Source organism: Protomyctophum parallelum (genome assembly GCF_964188405.1).
Source record: "Protomyctophum parallelum genome assembly, chromosome: 15".
Taxonomy (NCBI): Eukaryota; Metazoa; Chordata; class Actinopteri; order Myctophiformes; family Myctophidae; genus Protomyctophum; species Protomyctophum parallelum.
The window spans coordinates 41128951-41153775 of record NC_139710.1 but is presented as its reverse complement, the minus strand read 5'-3'; the positions used below and the strand labels follow the sequence as shown (position 1 = coordinate 41153775).

Genomic DNA, 24825 nt, shown 5'->3' with positions numbered 1-24825 from the left:
TGTGTGTGTGTGACGTTTACATTGCCACAGCAAAAGTGGAACAAAACAATGAAAATTAGAGGTAAAAACACTTTTCGGCCAGTTATAGCGCCACCTTGAGGCTGAGTTGAAATTGTTCATGTGGCATTTCTTCCTCGGCCTAGTGGGAATGTGCGTGCACAATTTCACGGAAATCACGCGATGTGTTCATGATTTGCAGCATTTTGTTTGAAACTGAGCACTCCTGTGAACTTTGGAAGCCAATCTTAACCAATCAGGATGGAGTCTGAGAAATCTGAAAGACCCGTTTCGTTGAATGGCTCTAGAGAGACTGTGTACCAATTTGCGCGATGTTTGGACAAAATCTGTAGGTGTACTGTGCAAAAACTTGTTTTGCACAAAGCGGCCTCCTGGTGGTGCTATAACAGGCCGTTCTGGAAAGTTTGGGGCAGAGGTTCATCGTTGGCATCCAGGGAGTGTGTGTGCAAAATTTGGCATCGACCGGGTTAACGGCGCCGGAGATTAGCTGCTCACGGACACACGGACGGACGGACGGACGGACGGACGGAGTGCAAAACATACTCTCCCCCCATGCCTTCGGCCTGGTGGAGACAACAACATTCACCACGTTACACACTCGTTAGCTGACACACACACTGTGTGTGTGTGTGTGTGTGTGTGTGTGTGTGTGTGTGTGTGTGTGTGCGTGCGTGTGTTGTTTTTGGCAGCACATTTTTTTGTTTTAGTTTTAGTCTCTTGAATAGTTTTCATTTAGGTGCTATTTACACGAGGATGGTGTTCATAAAAAACGGCAAAATAAAGTACCGTTTAGCGCTGTCATTTAGACGAGAACGGTGTTCTCAGGAGGTGAAAACGCATCGAAGTGAAACCGCCTCCCAGAGTGGAAATCATTCAGAACACCGTTTCCTATGGTCTCCATATAAACAGGCAAAACGGTGAATCCGCAAAACTTATGACATCATGGCTCATGTTGGCTCACAGCGCATATGTTTATTACATTGATGCAGAGCCATATCATTATGATATAATGGAGTTCCTGAACAAGCCTCCCTCCTCGCCTACAAAGTGATGCTCATCAGCGATGTTGAATGTAAAACCATGATGTAAATAAAAAGCCTTGTGATAGACGGCAGCCGCGGCAGCAGTGTTTATGTAGCCTAATGTATTATAAAATATATACCATCCCGTGGCGCGCCCAGAGCCGTGTTGCGCAGGCTTGCGTGAATGTTTCTTCTTCTTGTACGTGGGGGACCTGTCTATTTGGCAGCCCGTTATCGCCACCTAGCGACAGTATAGCATAATAGCACATCATATCATAACGTGTGCGTTCTCGTGTAAAGGGTAAGAAAAAATGAGAACACAACGGGACTTTGACGTGTTATATGGAGATGGTCGCCGTCTAAAAGAGGCCTTAGTTTCAGCCACATTTTAGTCACCCAGAATGTTTCAGCGTTTTAGTCTAGTTTCGGTCGATTAAATAATCATAAGATTTTAGTCGATTAATCTACGACTGATTTAGACGAACAAAATGCATTTTGGAGGGCCTTCGCCTTTGATGCCATCGTAATGACGTAAGCTGCGACGCGCGTAAGCTCACAGCGCGTCACAGCTTGTAGATCTGCTATTTTCACCATGCAACTAAGTGTAAAATGAGTGAAGCCCAACACACGTCAGGGGGGCAGCCAGACGGATATTTAGTGAAGCCACTAAGGAAATCGGGACTTCCTGAAAGTTCATATAATGGCCTGTTGTGGCGCTGTCATTGGACCCAGAAAAACCCATATCTCCATAGAGGTCCATGTATTTGGGCCCAACTTCACCTAGACTGTATTACCTTAATAAACATGGTCATGAATACTTTCTGCTTCCAGTCACTAGTTTAAAGTCTCATTTCTCATGTCATAATATACTTTTTGGAAAATTATGGTCCCATTTCTTATTCTGAGGGGCGTGGCTACCGTTACAGTCTATGATCGGGAGCCACCCCCCGTTTCGAGTCAAAATCAAAACCAACGAAGAAGAAGGGGGGGAAGTCCCGCCTCGTTGTCTGGGCCAGCCAATGGGCCAGCTGGGCCCAAACGGATCTAGAAAGATGGCGATTTACAATTCAAGGACTGACGTCTTACGTCCATATCAGACCCGGAGAACGCTATTTTTTTTTACAGTCTATGGTCAAAACAGCCGCCTCCGTTATTTTCAATGAACCTATCCCACACCGCTGGCGTGCGTTTACGCCTCGCCTGGCGCTCCGATACGCCGCCGTTCTATTTTCCAGGGGTTGCCGTGCTGCCTCCATCCGGGAATCCGTGGGCGTGGCTGGCCAGCCACGCGGTAGCACGCCGCGTCCTGTGGGTGTCTTTGGTTCTAGATTTAGTAAACTCTAATATCATTGGTTCTAGTCTTAGTAAACTCTAATATCATTGGTTCAGTAGTTTCAGTAAACTCTAATGTCATTGGTTCTAGTTTTAGTAAACGCTAATATCATTGGTTCAGTAGTTTCAGTAAACTCTAATGTCATTGGTTCTAGTCTTAGTAAACTCTAATATCATTGGTTCTAGTCTTAGTAAACTCTAATGTTATTGGTTCTAGTCTTAGTAAACTCTAATATCATTGGTTCTAGTCTTAGTAAACTCTAATATCATTGGTTCTAGTTTTAGTAAACGCTAATATCATTGGTTCTAGTTTTAGTAAACTCTAATATCATTGGTTCAGTAGTTTCAGTAAACTCTAATGTCATTGGTTCAGTGGTTTTAGTAAACTCTAATCTCATTGGTTCCCAGCTGCCCACCGTGGACGAGGAGGAGAGCACGGATCTGCCGGACAACCTGGCCTACCTGGAGCGGAACCCGGGCATCCGGACCCGGAGCGCGCAGCCACCACAGAACCACAGCGCCCCCTCTGGCCTGGAGGAGATGGAACCGCCGCCACACCAAGATGACCAGGTATTTATTTAACTCTTTTATCGCGGCTAGCTGTTAGCATAAATCCCAGTTCCAGGTGCCACCATACGCGTTTACACTTTTACGAGTCGGAATTTGCCCATCCATTAAAACAGAGCGCCCAGCGATGTATAGCAGCGGAGCACATTTACGGACGGACCGGATGTTATCCCGGATGTGGCTGAAGTAGCTAAATGTAACCAAAACACTCTCGATGCGATCGACAACAACAGGAGGTGTGATTAAATCTACCGTGACTAGCGACGGGACCGTGGTGGGTCCGTCTGACACAGGATCTTTGAGTTATTCACGTTTTAAGATTTTCGGTCTCGTCGGCTTTTATCAATCTCCGTCCTGAGCGCTGGGCGTTATACTAATTGATTGAACCGAGATCTCCGTCCTGTGTGCTCAGGGTGTTAACATTGAGTGATCGTCTGCAATAGCCCTTTAAGCAAAGTCACATGAGAAGGGTGTGCATTACGGTGTTTGCTGCAGGAACGAGCCAATAGGAGAGTTCCGTAAGCAGCGCAGAAGTGCCATTAATGACAGTAAAGCACGACCCTCCAGTGTAATAGTGAGATTTCCCTTTCCCTGTCCCTGTCCCCTGTCCCCCTGTCCCCCTGTCTCTGTCCCTGTCCCTGCTCACAGACGTCCTCGCAGCCCTCCAGGACTCTGACGGACAGCGGAGGTGACATGGACTACATGGAGAAGTTCAGCCTCCTGGACGAAGTGGAGGTGGTCCCCGCCGAGACAGAGGAGGACGAGGACCAGCTCTCTGCCCAGGTAAGAACCCATGTTTCTATGGAGGAGAACGACCAGCTCTCTGCCCAGGTAAGAACCCATGTTTCTATGGAGGATGACCAGCTCTCTGCCCAGGTAAGAACCCATGTTTCTATGGAGGATGACCAGCTCTCTGCCCAGGTAAGAACCCATGTTTCTATGGAGGAGAACGACCAGCTCTCTGCCCAGGTAAGAACCCATGTTTCTATGGAGGACGACCAGCTCTCTGCCCAGGTAAGAACCCATGTTTCTATGGAGGACGACCAGCTCTCTGCCCAGGTAAGAACCCATGTTTCTATGGAGGAGAACGACCAGCTCTCTGCCCAGGTAAGAACCCATGTTTCTATGGAGGATGACCAGCTCTCTGCCCAGGTAAGAACCCATGTTTCTATGGAGGAGAACGACCAGCTCTCTGCCCAGGTAAGAACCCATGTTTCTATGGAGGACGACCAGCTCTCTGCCCAGGTAAGAACCCATGTTTCTATGGAGGACGACCAGCTCTCTGCCCAGGTAAGAACCCATGTTTCTATGGAGGAGAACGACCAGCTCTCTGCCCAGGTAAGAACCCATGTTTCTATGGAGGACGACCAGCTCTCTGCCCAGGTAAGAACCCATGTTTCTATGGAGGATGACCAGCTCTCTGCCCAGGTAAGAACCCATGTTTCTATGGAGGAGAACGACCAGCTCTCTGCCCAGGTAAGAACCCATGTTTCTCTGGAGGATGACCAGCTCTCTGCCCAGGTAAGAACCCATGTTTCTATGGAGGACGACCAGCTCTCTGCCCAGGTAAGAACCCATGTTTCTATGGAGGATGACCAGCTCTCTGCCCAGGTAAGAACCCATGTTTCTATGGAGGATGACCAGCTCTCTGCCCAGGTAAGAACCCATGTTTCTCTGGAGGATGACCAGCTCTCTGCCCAGGTAAAAACCCATGTTTCTATGGAGGATGACCAGCTCTCTGCCCAGGTAAGAACCCATGTTTCTATGGAGGACGACCAGCTCTCTGCCCAGGTAAGAACCCATGTTTCTATGGAGGATGACCAGCTCTCTGCCCAGGTAAGAACCCATGTTTCTATGGAGGATGACCAGCTCTCTGCCCAGGTAAGAACCCATGTTTCTCTGGAGGATGACCAGCTCTCTGCCCAGGTAAAAACCCATGTTTCTCTGGAGGACGACCAGCTCTCTGCCCAGGTAAGAACCCATGTTTCTATGGAGGATGACCAGCTCTCTGCCCAGAAGCAAAGATTTTAGTTAAAAACGTTCACTCTGAATATACTGAAAGAATATATATTCAAAGATTTAAAAAAAAATAGCAAATCTACAAGCTCATAGCGCGGCACTCGCTTGTAGATCTGCTATTTTTCAACAGCTAAAGTATAACATAATGCTTGAAAGACCAAAAGCGGTTCTCGCCCGAAATTGGTTAAACTATTTTCAGCAATTGGATAAAAAAATCAATGTTGTTGAGCTCGTCATTTTGAACGTTTAGTGTGTTGCACCGCTGGCCTATACCGGCAGAATATACACCTCTTTTGAATAGTTTTCATTTAGTTTTAGTCACCTGCGATGTTTTAGTATTAGTCTAGTTTTAGTCGACTAAACATTATGATTTTAGTCGACTAAATCTACTATTGATTTAGTCGACGAAAATGTATTTTGGCGGGCCTTGATGCCGTCGTAATGGCTGAATGGCTGAAAAGTCTTGCTGAAAATAGCAGATCTACAAGCTCACAACGTGCCGCGCTGCGACACGTTGTGAGCTTGTAAATCTGCAATTTTTAGCATGCAACCAAGTGTACAATTGCCTTTACTGGATGTCTTGTCCACCACTAGTCCCTTCCTAACATGTTTTAGTCTAGTTTTTATTTGTTGACGAAATTGTCAATATGTTTATAGTCTTAGTTTTAGTCACCATAGTTTATAGTTTTCATTTTTCGCCATAGTTTTAGTCGACGAAATCAACACTGTGACGGTGTTGAACTAGTGATGAGAGATTAAATCAACACTGTGACGGTGTTGAACTAGTGATGAGAGATTAAATCAACACTGTGACGGTGTTGAACTAGTTATGAGAGATTAAATCAACACTGTGACGGTGTTGAACTAGTGATGAGAGATTAAATCAACACTGTGACGGTGTTGAACTAGTGATGAGAGATTAAATCAACACTGTGACGGTGTTGAACTAGTTATGAGAGATTAAATCAACACTGTGACGGTGTTGAACTAGTGATGAGAGATTAAATCAACACTGTGACGGTGTTGAACTAGTGATGAGAGATTAAATCAACACTGTGACGGTGTTGAACTAGTTATGAGAGATTAAATCAACACTGTGATGGTGTTGAACTAGTGATGAGAGATTAAATCAACACTGTGACGGTGTTGAACTAGTGATGAGAGATTAAATCAACACTGTGACGGTGTTGAACTAGTTATGAGAGATTAAATCAACACTGTGATGGTGTTGAACTAGTGATGAGAGATTAAATCAACACTGTGACGGTGTTGAACTGGTGATGAGAGATTAAATCAACACTGTGACGGTGTTGAACTAGTGATGAGAGATTAATTAACTAGTGAATTAATTAACTAGTGATGAGAGATTAATCGGCAAACACATCTCGCTATTGGCCGATATTGGCCTGATATCGGTAAAATAATATATCGGTTTTAGCAGATATTTCATTTTATAATTATGTTGGGGGGAAAAAGCCTTTTGTTATGATGAAAGCTGCAAATAATATCAATGTTTTCTGGGGATTCTTTCAAAACAGTTCAAAACACGTTGGAACATTTTTTCAGAATGGCCAAAATAATTATATATTTTTAATACAGAAAGAGATCATAAATGGACATCGGTAATATCGGTTATCGGCCACAACGGCAATTAATTTAATCCGTTATCGATGTCGGCCAAAATGTCTCATCGGTGCATCTCAATGGTCTCGCACCTTCCTACTGTACCTACTGTACATGACTGCCTGCCTATTATGTCCCAAACAGCCCCCTAAGTTCTTCCACTGCTGGCCTACTCGCTTTGCCTAAATAAATGCGACTAAACTAAAAACACGGGGAAGCAGCGTGGAACAAACTCCCACTGTACCTTCGACAGGCAGCCTCTGTAGACATTTTTAAAGCACAGCTCAAGACCCACTTCTACACCATTGCTTTTAATTGATCTTTTATTTTTTGTTATTCATGTCCTCACTGTATTGCATTACTGCTTGTTTTTTAATGTCGTTGCCTTGCTTTTCTTTCATTCTCCATTGTTCTGTAAAGCACTTTGAGCTGCATTGCATGTCATGAAAGGTGCTATACAAATAAAGTTTTATTATTATTATTATTAATCAGACCAGTGTGTGTCCAGTGGAAACCTCGTATGAATCTGATCTCAGGTCAGAATGGGTTAAAGCATTATTAACATTTTAATGGCTTTGTTTTGTATTTATTGTCTGGTATTCAGACAGCCAGCAATGGGTAGAACGCTCCCAAACAAATAATAAAGTGTATTAGTATTATCCCTCTGTGGAACCTCCTCTGTGTGTGTGTGTCTCATCGGTGTCTCATCGGTGTCTCATCAGGGTCTCATCGGGGTCTCATCCCTCTGTGGAACCTCCTCTGTGTGTGTGTGTCTCATCGGTGTCTCATCGGTGTCTCATCAGGGTCTCATCGGGGTCTCATCCCTCTGTGGAACCTCCTCTGTGTGTGTGTGTCTCATCGGTGTCTCATCGGGGTATCATCGGGGTCTCATCCCTCTGTGGAACCTCCTCTGTGTGTGTGTGTCTCATCGGTGTCTCATCGGGGTCTCATCGGGGTCTCATCCCTCTGTGGAACCTCCTCTGTGTGTGTGTCTCATCGGTGTCTTATCCCTCTGTCTCCCTCCTCAGGCGGAGGAGGTGAAACCCAAGGCGGCGGCGTTGGAGGCGCCCGGCGGCTCTGCGGCCCAAAGCCCCGCCGTGTCTTCGGACGACTCCTTCGTCTTCGTCACGGACCCGGGGACCCCCCCCCTGCCCCCCCCCCCGACCCACCCGAGGAGGACGACCAGCTGGCGGCGATCACATGGACGAGGTGTTCTACGGGAGCGGCCTTCTGGACGCGGAGCGGACACGGCACGCCCTCCAGCAGCAGGACTCTGAGGAGGAGATGAGGAGGCTAGGAGGAGGTGAGGAGGAGGAGGAGGAGGAGGAGGAGGAGGAGGAGGGGGTGAGGAGGAGGAAGAGGAGGAAGAGGAGGAGGGGGAGGAGGGAGAGGAGGAGGAGGAGGAGGAGGAGGAGGAGGAGGATGAGGAAGAGGGGGTGAGGAGGAGGAAGTGGAGGAGGAGGGGGAGGAGGAGGTGAGGAGGAGGGGGGTGAGGAGGAAGAGGGGGTGAGGAGGAGGAGGAGGAGGGGGGGAGGAGGGAGAGGAGGAGGGGCAGGAGGAGGAGGAGGAGGAGGAGGAGGAGGGGGGGAGGAGGGGGGAGAGGGGGAGGAAGAGGGGGTGAGGAGGAGGAGGGGGAGGAGGAGAGGGGGAGGATGGGGAGGGGGAGGATGGGGGCGGAGGAGGAGGAGGAGGAGGGAGAGGGGGTGGAGGAGGGGGAGGAGGAGGGGGGGGAGGATGAGGAAGAGAAGGAGGAGGAGGAGGGGTGAGGAGGAAGAGGGGGTGAGGAGGAGGAGGAGGAGGGGGGGGAGGGAGAGGGGGAGGGGGAGGAGGAGGAGGAGGAGGAAGAGGAAGAGGAGGGAGAGGGGGTGGAGGAGGGGGAGGAGGAGGAGGGGGGGAGGAGGAGGGAGAGGGGGAGGAGGAGGGAGAGGAGAAGAGGGGGTGAGGAGGAGGAAGAGGAGGAGAGGAGGAGGAGGAGAGGGGGAGGATGGGGAGGGGGAGGAGGAGGAGGAGAGGGAGGATGGGGGAGGGGGAGGAGGAGGAGAGGAGGAGGAGGAGGAGGAGGGGGGGGGGTGAGGAGGAGGAGGAGGGGGAGGAGGAGGATGAGAAGAGGAGGAGAGGAGGAGGAGGGGGTGAGGAGGAAGATGGGGGTGAGGAGGAGGAGGAGGAGGGGGGGGAGGAGGGGGAGGAGGAGGAGGGGGTGGAGGAGGGAGAGGGGGTGGAGGAGGGGGAGGAGGAGAGGGGGAGGATGGGGAGGAGGAGAGGGGGAGGATGGGGTGGGGGAGGAGGAGGAGGAGGAGGGGGGGTGAGGAGGAGGGGAGGAGGATGATGAAGAGGAGGAGGAGGAGGAGGTGAGGAGGAAGAGGGGGTGAGGAGGAGGAAGAGGAGGAGGGAGAGGAGGAGGGGGAGGAGGAGGAGGAGGAGGAGGAAGAGGAGGAAGAGGAGGGAGAGGGGGTGGAGGAGGGAGAGGCGGTGGAGGAGGGGGAGGAGGAGGAGGGGGTGAGGAGGAAGAGGGGAGGAGGGGGAGGGGGAGGAGGAGGAGGAGGAGGAGGAGGAGGAGGGGGGGTGAGGAGGAGGAGGAGGAGGAGGGGGTGAGGAGGAGGAGGAAGAGGAGGAAGAGGGGGTGAGGAGGAGGAGGAGGGAGAGGGGGTGGAGGAAGGATAGGATCTGGGGGATAGGATAGGATAGGATGGGGGGGGTGGAGGAGGGGGAGGAGGGGGAGAGGAGGAGGAGGAAAGGGGTGAGAGGAGGAGGAGGAGGGGGGGAGGAGGGAGAGGAGGAGGAGGGGGGATGAGGAGGAGGAGGAGGAGGAGGAAGAGGGGGTGAGGAGGAAGAGGTAGAGGAGGGGGAGGAGGTGAGGAGGAGGAGGAGGAGGAGGGGGAGGAGGAAGAGGGGGGGGAGGAGGAGGAGGAGGAGGAGGAGGAGGTGAAGCAGGGTTTAAGTAAGGATAATGTCTGGCTAGGTGGTCGTTGTAGGGAGATAATTCACCTCCTTTATGTAAGGGATAATGTCTGGCTAGGTGGTCGTTGTAGAGAGATAATTCACCTCCTTTATGTAAGGATAATGTCTGGCTAGGTGGTCGTTTGTAGAGAGATAATTCACCTCCTTTATGTTAGGGATAATGTCTGGCTTGGTGGTCGTTGTAGAGAGATAATTCACCTCCTTTATGTAAGGGATAATGTCTGGCTATATGTAGTCGGTTGTAGGGGAGATAATTCACCTCCTTTATGTAAGGGATAATGTCTGGCTAGGTGGTCGTTGTATGGGAGATAATTCACCTCCTTCACGTCGTCTCCAGGTCTCGGAGGGAGAGCCAGAGGTCAGCGGGGGGGAAGGGGGCAGCGGCTCGCGGCTCTTCAGCAGCGAGGAGACGGTCCTCACGCCATCTACCTCCCCGAGGGACCCCCGAAGGTCATCGACCAGATCCTATTGGACGAGCCCACTGCCATGAGCTTCATGTACTCTGACCTGTACGAGGAGGCCATGGGTAAGACCCCCCCCCCCCCTCTGACATCTGACCTGTAACCCCCCCCCCCCCTCTGACATCTGACCTGTAACCCCCCCCCCCCTCTGACATCTGACCTGTAACCCCCCCCCCCCCCTCTGACATCTGACCTGTAACCCCCCCACCCCCTGACATCTGACAAAAAAAAATTGCATTTCTTTTTGCAATATTAGCAAATTTTCCCGTGCAATTGTTTGTCATACTATCTATCCCGTGCAATTTTGTTTCTCGCTCAGAAATTAAATTAAGATTCAAACGTTCCAATGTTGAATGCCAAGCAGAACTATTTTTTTGCAAATTTTTGTTGCAATTTTTGTTGCAAATGTTTTGCAACCTTTTTTTTGCAATTGTTTTTGCAAATTTTTGCAAATTTTCCCGTGCAATTGTTTGTCATACTATCTATCCCGTGCAATGTTTTTCTCGCTCAGAAATGAAATTAAGATTCAAACGTTCCAATTGTTGAATGCCAAGCAGAACTTTTTTTTGCACATTTTCTATTTTTGTTGCAATTTTTGTTGCAATTGTTTTTGCAATTTTTTGCAATTTTTCCCGTGCAATTGTTTGTCATACTATCTATCCCGTGCAATGTTTTGCATTTTTTTTTTGCATTTTTTTTTTTGCAAATTCTTTTGCTTTTTTTTTGCAATTTTTGCAATTATTTCCCCGTGCAATTGTTTGTCATACTATCTATCCCGTGCAATTTTGTTTCTCTCCCTCGCCAGAAATGAAATTAAGATTCAAAACGTTCCAATTGTTGAATGCCAAGCAGAACTATTTTTTTTGCAATTTGTTTTTGCAATTTTTGTTGCAATTGTTTTTGCAACTTTGTTTTTGCAATTGTTTTTGCAAATTTTTGCAAATTTTCCCGTGCAATTGTTTGTCATACTATCTATCCCGTGCAATTTTTTGCAAATCTTTTTGCAATTTTTTTGCACATTTTGTTGCAATTTTGTTTGCAATTTTTTTTTTTTGCAAATTTTCCCCGTGCATTGTTTGTCATACTATCTATCCGTGCAATATTTTGCAATTTTTTGCAAATCTTTTTGCAATTTCTTTTTTGCAATTATTTGCATTTTTTAGCAATTTTCTTTGCAAATTTCTTTCTTTCTTTTTTGCAAACGTTTTTGCCATTTTTGCAATTTTTTTTAGCATTTTTTCCCGTGCAATTGTTTGTCATACTATCTATCCCGTGCAATTTTTTTGCAATTTTTTTTTGCAAACTATTTGCAATTTTTTGGCAAATCTTTTTGCAAATATTTTTGCAAATTTTTTCGCACATTTTGTTGCAATTTTGTTTGCAACTTTTTTTTTGCAATTTTTCCCCGTGCAATTGTTTGTCATACTATCTATCCCGTGCAATTTTTTGCAATTTTCTGCAATTTTTTTTGCAAATCTTTTTGCAATTTCTTTTTTGCAATTTTTTTGCATTTTTTAGCAATTTTCTTTGCAAATTTCTTTGCAATTTTTTTTGCAAATGTTTTTGCCATTGTTTTTGCAATTTTTTTTGCAATTTTTCCCGTGCAATTGTTTGTCATACTATCTATCCCATGCAATATTTTGCAATTTTTTGCAAATCTTTTTGCAATTTCTTTTTTGCAATTATTTGCATTTTTTAGCAATTTTCTTTGCAAATTTCTTTCTTTCTTTTTTGCAAACGTTTTTGCCATTTTTGCAATTTTTTTAGCAATTTTTCCCGTGCAATTGTTTGTCATACTATCTATCCCGTGCAATTTTTTGCAATTTTTTTGCAAACTATTTGCAATTTTTTGGCAAATCTTTTTGCAAATATTTTTGCAAATATTTTTGCACATTTTGTTGCAATTTTGTTTGCAACTTTTTTTTGCAATTTTTCCCGTGCAATTGTTTGTCATACTATCTATCCCGTGCAATTTTTTGCAATTTTCTGCAATTTTTTTGCAAATCTTTTTGCAATTTCTTTTTTGCAATTTTTTGCATTTTTTAGCAATTTTCTTTGCAATTTTCTTTGCAATTTTTTTTGCAATTTTTCCCGTGCAATTGTTTGTCATACTATCTATCCCGTGCAATTTTTTGCAATTTTTTTGCAAACTATTTGCTAATTTTTGGCAAATCTTTTTGCAATTTTTGGCAAATCTTCTTGCAATTTTTGGCAAATCTTTTTGCAATTTTTGCCGTGCAATTGTTTGTCATACTATCTATCCCGTGCATTTTTTTGCAAATCTTTTTGCAATTTTTTGCAATTTTTGCAATTTTTTCCGTGCAATTGTTTGTCATACTATCTATCCCGTGCATTTTTTTGCATTTTATTTTGCAATTTTATTTTGTAGTTTTTTGCAATTTTTCCCGTGCAATTGTTTGTCATACTATCTATCCCGTGCATTTTTTTGCATTTCTTTTGCAATTTCTTTTTTAAATTTTTGCAATTTTTCCCGTGCAATTGTTTGTCATACTATCATACTATCCCGTGCATTTCTTTGCTATTTTTTTGCAAATCTTTTTGCAAATCTTTTTGCAAATCTTTTTGCAAATCTTTTTGCAAATCTTTTTGCAAATCTTTTTGCAAATCTTTTTGCAAATCTTTTTGCAAATCTTTTTGCAAATCTTTTTGCAATTTTTGCAATTTTTGCCGTGCAATTGTTTGTCATACTATCTATCCCGTGCATTTTTTGCATTTTTTTTTCACATTTTTGCAAATTTTCCCGTGCAATTGTTTGTCATACTATCTATCCCGTGCATTTTTTTGCATTTTTTTTTTGCAATTTTATTTTGTAGTTTTTGTGCAATTTTTCCCGTGCAATTGTTTGTCATACTATCTATCCCGTGCATTTTTTTGCATTTTTTTTGCAATTTCTTTTTTAAATTTTTGCAATTTTTCCCGTGCAATTGTTTGTCATACTATCATACTATCCCGTGAATTCTTTTGCTATTTTTTTGCAAATCTTTTTGCAAATCTTTTTGCAAATCTTTTTGCAATTTTTGCAATTTTTCCCGTGCAATTGTTTGTCATACTATCATACTATCCCGTGCATTTTTTTGCTATTTCTTTGCAAATCCTTTTGCAAATCTTTTTGCATTTTTTTTGCAATTTCTTTTTTAAATTTTTGCAATTTTTCCCGTGCAATTGTTTGTCATACTATCATACTATCCCGTGAATTTTTTTGCTATTTTTTTGCAAATCTTTTTGCAAATCTTTTTGCAAATCTTTTTGCAATTTTTGCAATTTTTCCCGTGCAATTGTTTGTCATACTATCATACTATCCCGTGCATTTTTTTGCTATTTCTTTGCAAATCCTTTTGCAAATCTTTTTGCAATTTTTTGCAATTTTTTTGCAAATCTTTTTGCAATTTCTTTTTTGAATTTTTTTGCATTTTTTAGCAATTTTCTTTGCAAATTTCTTTGCAATTTTTTTTGCAAATGTTTTTGCCATTGTTTTTGCAATTTTTTTAGCAATTTTTCCCGTGCAATTGTTTGTCATACTATCTATCCCGTGCAATTTTTTGCAATTTTTTTGCAAACTATTTGCAAATTTTTGGCAAATCTTTTTGCATTTTTTTTTGCAATTTTTGCCGTGCAATTGTTTGTCATACTATCTATCCCGTGCATTTTTTTTTGCAAATTTTTGCAAATTTTCCCGTGCAATTGTTTGTCATACTATATATCCCGTGCATTTTTTTGCATTTTATTTTGCAATTTTATTTTGTAGTTTTTTGCAATTTTTCCCGTGCAATTGTTTGTCATACTATCATACTATCCCGTGCATTTTTTTGCTATTTTTTTGCAAATCTTTTTGCAAATCTTTTTGCAAATCTTTTTGCAAATCTTTTTGCAATTTTTGCAATTTTTCCTGTGCAATTGTTTGTCATACTATCTATCCCGTGCATTTTTTTGCATATTTTTTTGCAATTTTATTTTGTAGTTTTTTTGCAATTTTTCCCGTGCAATTGTTTGTACTATCTATCCCGTGTATTTCTTTGCAATTTTTTTTTTTAATTTTTGCAATTTTTCCCGTGCAATTGTTTGTCATACTATCATACTATCCCGTGCATTTTTTTGCTATTTCTTTGCAAATCTTTTTGCAAATCTTTGTGCAATTTTTTTCCACATTGTTTTGCAAATCTTTTAGCAATTTTGTTGCATTTTTTTTGCATTTTTTTGCAATTTTTGCAATTTTTCCTGTGCAATTATTTGTCATACTATCTATCCCGTGCAATTTTGTTTCTCTTTACAAAGCCCATATGGCTCAGAAATGTAATTAAGATTCAAACGTTCCAATTGTTCAATGCCAAGCAGAACTTTTTGTCTAACAATGAATCATGCGTGTGCGTGTGTGTGTGCGTGTGTGTGTGTGCGTGTGCGTGCGTGTGCTCGTGCGTGTGTGTGTGCGCGTGCGTAGGCGAGAGGAGCCGCAGCGAGGAGCACCTGGAGGCGCAGAGCGTGACGCCGGAGCGCGGGTTCCGGAGGCGGAGCCCGTGGGATGAGGGGGAGGAGTCAGACGGGAGTTACCTGGAGATGTTTACGCTGAGGGACGACCTGCCGGCCATGGACAAGGTACTAAACCCGTTTAGTTTATGACTGAGGAGAGTCATTCTTTTTTTAATATATTTTTTATCCCACGATTTTGTCACCCATTTTTCACCCCTGTGTCAATCATCTACTGTGATCCTGGGCTCTACACACCCTCCACCAACCTAGTCCCCATATATGGTGGACAAGGGGAGACCAACCTAGTCCCCATATATGGGGGACAAGGGGAGACCAACCTAGTCCCCATATATGGGGGACAAGGGGAGACCAACCTAGTCCCCATATATGGGGGACAAGGGGAGACCAGCCTAGTCCCCATATATGGGGGACAAGGGGAGAGCAACGGACTTGAACTCATGCTTCCTTCATGCCTGAGTGTCCAAGTTGCTCCTTTACACCTGACAGGGGGGAGTTTCCCTGGTCAGACGTATAGCGCGTGGAAGGGACACGTTATTCCAACCAGTTCCTTTCCCCTCCATCAGGCGCCCCGGCTGGCCAGGGGGAGGCAGTATAGAGACCAGGGTTACTGCATGTTTTTTGTGAGGGTACCTACCCTAGCCCGTGTGTCTCACTAACATGAATTCTCTCTACACGCGGTCCCTTTGCTCGGCAGCCTCCCGACGTCCAGGAGGAGGACACGCGAGCCAACAGCATGATGTGGCCACAGAGCACGTTTGAGATGACCGGCTGTCTGCAGCGAGTGAAGGAGGAGGGGGAGGAGCAGCAGGTATGGGGCGTCACCAGTATTGACCCATTCTGACCTGAGATCAGGTTCTAAAAATGTCTTCTACATCCTGACAGTTTTCTGAAAAAGCTATGTTTCTATGTTAGTGGTTCTTCGATTTTTCAAAAATAGCAGACCTACAAGCTCATAGCGCGCCACTCGGTGGCGCGCTATGAGCTTGTAGATCTGCTATTTTTTCATAGCTAAAGCATAACATGATGCTAACACCAAAAGGGGTTCCCGTTCGGAATGGGTACGCAATCGTCGGGTCGCAATTAACTTGAGCTAATCGCAACAGGTTCCAGAATGGAACAGAGCCTTCGTTAGCATCATCCGTAACACATGTGAAGGAAGTCGGAAGAGGCCTGAACGAGTTATTTCCTGAATGGCGTGCAGTGTGCCTAGCGCCTATTGTATTTACAATGTTAGAATGCTGGCTTCATTGTTTAATAGTATATTGTTTGACAGATGCTAACGTTCTTGGTTTACATGTGATACCAGATGCTAATGAGGCACTGCAATGTCTCTCTGTATGCTAATGAGGCACTGCAACGTCTCTCTGTATTCTAATGAGGCACTGCAATGTCTCTGTATTCTAATGAGGCACTGCAATGTCTCTCTGTATGCTAATGAGGCACTGCAATGTCTCTCTGTATGCTAATGAGGCACTGCAACGTCTCTCTGTATTCTAATGAGGCCCTGCAATGTCTCTCTGTATGCTAATGAGGCACTGCAACGTCTCTCTGTATGCTAATGAGGCACTGCAACGTCTCTCTGTATTCTAATGAGGCACTGCAATGTCTCTCTGTATGCTAATGAGGCACTGCAACGTCTCTCTGTATGCTAATGAGGCACTGCAATGTCTCTCTGTATTCTAATCAGGCACTGCAACGTCTCTGTATGCTAATGAGGCACTGCAACGTCTCTCTGTATTCTACGCATGTGACTTATTGTAAGTCACTCGTCTGCTAAGCCTAAAGTGAAAATTGTAATAGTAGATTGTAAATGTTAAATGTAATGGTAAATAGTTTTCATTGATCTGTACAAAAATGTCTGGATGAAATTAACGGAAACGTCATATTTCCATCGTTGTCGTTTCCTCGTTGTTCCTCGCCATGCGTTACATCGTTCAACGTTTCAATGTAAATGAAAGCAGGAAGTGGCGGCGGCCATTTCGGAAGAGTCCCCCGGGATGTCCCGACCGCAGCGGGAGGTCCAACGAGAGGCCCAGACCGTCGGAGGCGCCTCCGACGCGGCGGGCGCTACGACGGACGAGACGGAGGTGGGCGGAGACTCGGAGGACAGAGAGGAGGAGGAGGCGACCGGCGTCGAAGCTCAACCTCAGACACGGACAGAAGGAAAAGACCAGACCTGCGCCGAAGAGACGGCCTCCGAGGCGTCGCCCGCGAGCGCGGAACCGCCTCCGGCGACGCCCGTTAAACCCGACGTGGGGCTCGAAGAAGAAGAAGAAGAAGAAGCAGCGCCGGACGTCGCTAAAGACGCACGGGAAGAAGCGGACGTGAGTGAAGCTCTGTCCGAGGAAGCGGCGCCTGAAACCGAACCTTTGGCTGCGGGCGAGAACGTGACGGAGAAACTGTCGGAGTTGATGACGGAGGTGGAGGTGGCGACCCCAGAGGCCCCAGAGGCCCCTGAGGCCCCAGAGGCCACGACTCAGGAGGTGATCCGTACCGAAGACTCCACGGAAGACGAGACCTCCACAGAAGCACCGCCGGTCGGCGGGGAAACGGAAAGTCTTCACGTGTCTGTTGAAGTGGTCACAGACGGCGGCGGCACTAAACCCGGGCCCGTGTTACCAGAGGAAGCCGAGGCAGCGGATGTAGACGAGACCCCGTCCCTCGTCCCCGAATCCACGACCGGAGAAGACGGAGAGGGAACGGAGCCGGCCGCCCCCGAGGCCGTTAGCGGTGCGGAGGCCGTTAGCGGCGCGGAGGCCGTTAGCGGCGCGGGGGCCGTTAGCGGCGCGGAGGCCGTTAGCGGCGTGGAGGCCGTTAGCGGCGCGGAGGCGTTGCCCGAGCCGACGGAGGCGCCCGTGTGTGGCCGCCCACCGTCGACCGTCGAGCCCGACGAGACGGAAGGACAGAGTTTGGAAACGCCTGGACACCAGCAGGTACACTGCATGTTCCACCTGGTATACCAGCAGGTACACTGCATGTTCCACCTGGTATACCAGGAGGTACACTGCATGTTCCACCTGGTATACCAGCAGGTACACTGCATGTTCCACCTGGTATACCAGCAGGTACACTGCATGTTCCACCTGGTATACCAGCAGGTACACTGCATGTTCCACCTGCATAATTGTTTTTAAATGTGAAGCATCATGAGTTGTGGAGAACGGTATGTTGTGGAAGTGACAATAATATCTGATTGATTGATTGATTGATTGATTGATTTATACAAAGCTGCCACCCAGAGGAGGTGGAGCTTATGCATTTTGTTGCACCTACGCTGTGGAATGAGAACCTGCTAAAAACTCATTTCTTTACCGCAAACATTTTCGTTTGCTTCAGTGATTATTTTTTATTTTATGTTGATTTCTATGTACTGTTGTTCTGTTTCTGTTTGTATCTATTTCTATGTACTGTTGTTCTGTTTCTGCTTGTATCTATTTCTATGTACTGTTGTTCTGTTTCTGCTTGTATCTATTTCTATGTACTGTTCTGTTTCTGTTTGTATCTATTTATATGTACTGTTCTGTTTCTGCCTGTATCTATTTCTATGTACTGTTGTTCTGTTTCTGCTTGTATCTATTTATATGTACTGTTGTTCAGTTTCTGCTTGTATCTATTTCTATGTACTGTTGTTCAGTTTCTGCTTGTATCTATTTATATGTACTGTTGTTCTGTTTCTACTTGTATCTATTTCTATGTACTGTTCTGTTTCTGTTTGTATCTATTTCTATGTACTGTTCTGTTTCTGCCTGTATCTATTTCTATGTACTGTTGTTCTGTTTCTGCTTGTATCTATTTCTATGTACTGTTGTTCAGTTTCTGCTTGTATCTATTTCTATGTACTGTTGTTCAGTTTCTGCTTGTATCTATTTCTATGTACTGTTGTTCAGTTTCTGCTTGTATCTATTTATATGTACTGTTGTTCTGTTTCAGCTTGTATCTATTTCTATGTACTGTTGTTCTGTTTCTGCTTGTATCTATTTCTATGTACTGTTTCTGCTGCTCTGTGTGTTATGTCATGTTGGTTTATCTCGGATTGTGGTGTTCTTGTTTTATTCCTATTATTTTTATTGTACAGCACCTTGTAACAACTGTAACAACTATTCTGAAAGGCGCTTTATGAATAAAACCGTACCTACCTTGCCTTGCTTTGCCAGATCATACGAGAAGCAGAGGACGTTAAACCCGATGAGACGGAGGAGAGGAAAGAAGACGCAGAGAATAAAGAGAAGGAGGCGAGTGGAAGTCCACCCTCCTCTCATAAGGAGGAGGAGGAGGAGGACATTAGAAACGTCCTTATTTCATACATTAGAAACGTCATTATGTCATACATAATGACGGCAACATTCCTATTTATTTGTTATTATTGGTAATTTCTGCGTTGTTGTTTTTTTGCCATATCTGTTCTGCATGTGCGACGTTTCTGTTTACGAAGCCTACAGCCAATGACAAAGTTATATGCCAAAGACAACAGGACTAAATTGCGATGTTTGTTTGTTGGCATTACGACTGATCGTGGACTAAACATCCCTTTAGGCGACGAACGCAGAGCAGAAGACGCTCCTCACGACTGACGAGGGTTCGGAAGGAACGCAGTTCGCTGCTGGACCACTGGGTGGCGCTAAAACATCACCCGAAGGAACACAAGAAGCTACAGATCAAGGTTATTATACTTTAAAACATGTTCGTTAACTAACTTATGGAAAAACCATAACTAACTGAAACTGTATTGTGTGTTTACAGAAGTGATAGACAAAATGCCCGTAGTTATTTATAAGCTTTAATCTGTAACTGCATATTATTATGTTCAATTGATTTCTTGAGTTTTTATTAAAACTAAGCGTCATGCTAACAAACCCACTCTAAAACAAACTATCAATCTATAACTGAATTAGAAGCAGAAATTGTCCCAAACTTCTAAAGTATAATGAAACGTTCAAAACTATTCTTAACCCTTGGCACAGCTTCACCGGACGGAGCACCGTCAGCCTCAGAGGTTCTGTCGGAGGAAGTGACGGCGGCGCCTGAACCCAAAACCACCACCGCTGAGAGACCCATGATGGGGGCCGTCGAGGCTGTAAACGAACCCGAGGCTGTGACAGTGAGCCAGGTCGTCGTCTGTACCGAAGAACCCGAGGCTGAAACCACGGAGACGTCGACCGAAACGCCGCGGGTCGACGGGGAAACGGAGGAAGCGGTCGTGGCTGAAAGTCTTCCTCCGCCCGTCGTAGAAGTGGACACTGACCTCAGAGAGCCTGTTGAAGTGGACACTGACCTCAGCGAACCCGTTGAAGTGGTCACTGACCTCAGCGAACCTGTTGAAGTGGACACTGAGCTCAGAGAGCCTGTTGAAGTGGACACTGAGCTCAGAGAGCCTGTTGAAGTGGACACTGAGCTCAGAGAGCCTGTTGAAGTGGTCACTGAGCTCAGAGAGCCCTTTGAAGTGGACACTGACCTCAGAGAGCCTGTTGAAGTGGACACTGACCTCAGAGAGCCTGTTGAAGTGGTCACTGACCTCAGCGAACCTGTTGAAGTGGTCACTGACCTCAGAGAGCCTGTTGAAGTGGTCACTGACCTCAGAGAGCCTGTTGAAGTGGTCACTGACCTCAGAGAGCCTGTTGAAGTGGACACTGACCTCAGAGAGCCTGTTGAAGTGGTCACTGACCTCAGAGAGCCTGTTGAAGTGGACACTGACCTCAGAGAGCCTGTTGAAGTGGTCACTGACCTCAGAGAGCCTGTTGAAGTGGTCACTGACCTCAGAGAGCCTGTTGAAGTGGTCACTGACCTCAGAGAGCCTGTTGAAGTGGACACTGAGCTCAGAGAGCCCGTTGAAGTGGACACTGAGCTCAGAGAGCCTGTTGAAGTGGACACTGAGCTCAGAGAGCCTGTTGAAGTGGACACTGAGCTCAGAGAGCCCGTTGAAGTGGACACTGACCTCAGCGAACCTGTTGAAGTGGTCACTGACCTCAGAGAGCCTGTTGAAGTGGTCACTGACCTCAGCGAACCTGTTGAAGTGGACACTGAGCTCAGAGAGCCCGTTGAAGTGGTCACTGACCTCAGCGAACCTGTTGAAGTGGTCACCGACGGCAGCGAACCTGCGATACGAGCAGTCGTGGAGGTCACGGAAGGATCGGCGGATGGGACGCCGCTTCGGACACAGGTCCAAATCGCTCTGTGGGAGGTGGCGATCGCAGAGGAGGAGGAGGAGACGCGACCGGAACCGGAGGCCGGAAGCGACGTTGCAGATCGGCTCCCTGAGGCCGGTTCAGAGGCCAGAGCCGAGCCTCTGCTACCAGAGACGGGAGCGAAGCGGGCGGGCGTAGACGAGACCCCGTCCACCGACAGACGAGCGGAGAGATCGGAGGAGCTGGCCGATCTCGCCGCAGACCGCGAGATCGTCCTTCCGAAGGAGACGGTGAGCGTGGGCGACGAGATGGTCGTCCTGGTGCCCAAGGGGACGGCTGTGGAGATGGACATCGAGGTGAGACGGAGTTCCGACGTCCTGGTGCCCAAGGGGACGGCCGCGGAGATGGACGTCGAGGTAGGAGGACAGGGTTCCGACGTCCTGGTGCCCAAGGGGACGGCCGCAGAGATGGACGTCGAGATAGGACAGAGTTCGGACACGCCCCCGGCTCGCCCCGAGCCCCGACAAGACCCGGCGCCACCTCCAGATTCCACAAACTCCTCGGCGACGGAACCCCGACCGCACGTAGAGAAACCGCCAGAGGAGGAGAGCCGCTCCGTGGCGGAGATGGCCACGGAGGTCGTGGAGAGGTGGCCTTCGCCTCCTCCGGCCCCCGCTGAAGAGGAGGAGGAGGAGGAGGAGGAGGAGGTCCAGGGAGCGTTCCGCCCTCTCCGGAGCTTCACCGCCCAGGAGGACCTGTCTGCGCTGATCTCAGAGCTTTCGGGGACAGAGGAAGGAGAAGACGAGACGCGCGGCGGCGGCGACGTCACAGACGACGTCCCGCGCCCCGCGGACACGGACCGGGACGACGACGACGACGCCCGCCCAGAGACGACGCCGCGTGGGGAGGACGACGCCGACGCTACGGCCGAACGGGCGAAAGAAGACGACGACGTAGCTCCAGAGACGGAGACGCGGCGGGTAGCGGGGGAGACGGAGTCACGCCGAGCCGATATGAGCCCTGCAGTTAAACCACACGCAGAGGATACAGGCCCACATGTTGAAGTGCACACAGAAGACGTAGGCCCCGAGACGGAGCTCCACAAAGGGGACCTAGGCCCAGCGAAGGAGCTCCGTGAAGTTGAGGTAGACCCAGAGACGGAGCTCCGCGAAGGGGACCTAGGCCCGTGGACGGAGCTCTGTGAAGGAGACCTAGGCCCAGAGACGGAGCTCCATCAGAGGGACATTTCCGAGGCTCCGCGGGTGGTTCCTGAGGAGCCAGGGTACGAGATCATAAGCCAGCAGGAGATCAAAGAGGAGACCGGCAAAGAGGTAGGCCTCTCTCAATCACCTGATCCATTTTACATTAAAGAGGTAGGCCTGTCTCAATCACCTGATCCATTTTACATTAAAGAGGTAGGCCTGTCTCAATCATCTGATCCATTTTACATTAAAGAGGTAGGCCTGTCTCAATCACCTGATCCATTTTACATTAAAGAGGTAGGCCTCTCTCAATCACCTGCTCCATTTTACATTAAAGCGGTAGGCCTGTCTCAATCACCTGATCCATTTTACATTAAAGAGGTAGACCTCTCTCAATCACCTGATCCATTTTACATTAAAGAGGTAGGCCTCTCTCAATCACCTAATCCATTTTACATTAAAGAGGTAGGCCTCTCTCAATCACCTGATCCATTTTACATTAAAGAGGTAGGCCTGTCTCAATCACCTGATCCATTTTACATTAAAGCGGTAGGCCTGTCTCAATCACCTGATCCATTTTACATTCATGGTTTTCATTCATCTGTATGAATTAATTCAACAACAAGAAAATGTTCATACATTTTTGTTTTCAAAACTAGCAGAAATGGCTTAATTATCTACATGCTTGCATCACTATTTTAACCCATTCTGACCTGAGATCAGATTTAAAAAATGTCAGTCGTTCTTCGATTTTTCAAAAATCGCCACCGAGTGGCGCACTACGAGCTTGTAGGTCTGCTATTTTTCAATAGCTAAAGCATAACATGATGCTAACACCAAAATCGGTTCCCGTTCAGAATGGGAAAATAATTCCCCGTTCATTTTCCTCATAGACTTTAATTTTCCTCATTGACTATTCAGAAAGTATTTATTTAAAAGACGTTTAAGCCGCGGACAAAGCCAACTCTTGTCGTGACAAGTCATGACAATAAACACAATGTTTTGGGGCCAAACAAAGAATTAGAAAGTAGAAAAAAAATGGAAGGTTACATCACTTTTCTTTGTTGTTTTTCTTCTTTGTAATTATTTGTTTGGTCCAAAATATTGTGTTTGTTGTCATGATTTGTCACGACTCGAGTTGGCTTCGTACGACGCTTAAAAGGTCTTTAAATAAATACGTTTTGAAATGTCTATGAGGAAAATTAACTCGGATCATTTTCTGGGCCTGGCGTCGCCATGAAAGGGGGCGGGACTGTGACGCTCTCGATAGCCTACATTGCTATAGAATAGTACATTATTATTGGGGGCACGGTGGCACAGTTGGTAGTGCTGTAGCCTCACAGCTAGAAGGTCCTTGGTTCGATTACCGCTCGGGGCGCTGTGGGTGCTGGCGGCGTGTTTCCTCCTCCGCGTCATAAGTGCCCATACCCGAGGCGGGGTTGGCGAAAGGGCCTGTGTGGAGTTTGCATGTTCTCCCCGTGTCCCCTAGGGTAGGTACCCTCACATGTTCTCTCCGTGTCCCCTAGGGTAGGTACCCTCACATGTTCTCCCCGTGTCCCCTAGGGCAGGTATCCTCACATGTTCTCCCGTGTCCCCTAGGGTAGGTACCCTCACAAAAACATGCAGTAATCCTGGTCTCTAAACTGCCTCCCCCTGGCCCCCTGTTCCTTCCACGCTGTCCAACCAGGGAAACTCCCCCCTGTCAGGTTTAAAGGAGCTACTTGGACACTCAGGCATGAAGGAAGCATGAGTTCAAGTCCGTTGCTCTCCCCTTGTCCCCCATATACGTATGGGGACTAGGTTGGTCTCCCCTTGTCCCCCATATATGGGGACTAGGTTGGCGGAGGGTGTGTAGAGCCCAGGATCACAGTAGATGATTGACACAGGGGTGAAAAATGGGATACAAAATCGTGGGATAAAATATATATATATAAAAAAAAAGAAGAATAGTAGCCTACATTATCTATTTTCATAACTGGTACCGGTCATTTTTGTCATGTGAGTTTTGTTTAACAAAAGCCTAAAAGGGGCAAACAGAAATGCTGTTTCAGCATTTCAGCATTTCGGCAAACAGTTCAAAGCCAAACACAACAATTACATTAATTAACCCATTCTGGGCGGGAACCCATTTTGGTGTTAGCATCACGTTATGCTTTAGCTATTGAAAAATAGCAGATCTACAAGCTCATAGCGCGCCACCGAGTGGCGCGCTATGAGCTTGTAGATCTGCTATTTTTGAAAAATCGAACGACGGACATTTCTAGGATCTGATCTCAGGTCAGAATGGGTTAATTAAATTAATCAAATCAATTAATTTAGACGGAATCGACGACGGCGGCGGCGTTGGAGCCACGGCGCTCCGCCGCGGACCAGGGGGGGCCAATCACGGAGGAGGAGGACTATGACATCATCGACGCCGAGGAGGAGAGCCAGGCGCGGGAGGCGGCGGCGCTGCAAGGGATGGACTGGTTCTGTCTGGACTGTGGCTGTCTGCTACTGACACGGGTCAGTACACTGGTTTATACTGGTTCTGTCTGCTACTGACATGGGTCAGTACACTGGTTTATACTGGTTCTGTTTGCTACTGACACTACTACTGCTACTGTATAGCACCTTTTATCCGTTTCAGTTCATACGACGAGTGAGGCCGTCATAAGGATTCCGAAAAATGAGTGCCTACGACGTCTGTGGACGCCCTAGTGACGCGGGCGAGATGAGAATATTCAGAATTTTTCCTTTTTTTTTTTTTGGCATTTCGCTTTTCGCTTTCCGTACGCTAACGCTCTGTGCAACTATTAGCTTGTCATTGACTCCCATGTTAGCGCGGCGGAAAGAATCCAAGGCGCTCTCCGTGGTGATGAATGGATCGATATGCTGGCGCTTCATTTCTGCTCCTCATCCGTCTCTGTCCCGCAAAATATGAACGCTTTTTGGAGCGTAAACAAATAGATTAAGATGATCGGGGATGTGAGGTCACTTTGTAAAGTCAACTTTT

General features: G+C 46.6%; 1 protein-coding gene across 1 annotated transcript in view; it reads left to right on the top strand.

The window, feature by feature from the left end:
* cmya5 (cardiomyopathy associated 5) overlaps positions 1 to 24825 on the top strand; it is a 69916-nt gene that overhangs the window by 21170 nt on the left and 23921 nt on the right. The window contains 11 exon segments of the mRNA XM_083783500.1: positions 2781 to 2942; positions 3588 to 3722; positions 7610 to 7846; positions 9877 to 9961; positions 9964 to 10065; positions 14457 to 14611; positions 15201 to 15314; positions 18661 to 18738; positions 19040 to 19166; positions 19468 to 21959; positions 24150 to 24335. Coding sequence (XP_083639626.1) covers positions 2781 to 2942; positions 3588 to 3722; positions 7610 to 7846; positions 9877 to 9961; positions 9964 to 10065; positions 14457 to 14611; positions 15201 to 15314; positions 18661 to 18738; positions 19040 to 19166; positions 19468 to 21959; positions 24150 to 24335 — 3873 coding nt within the window.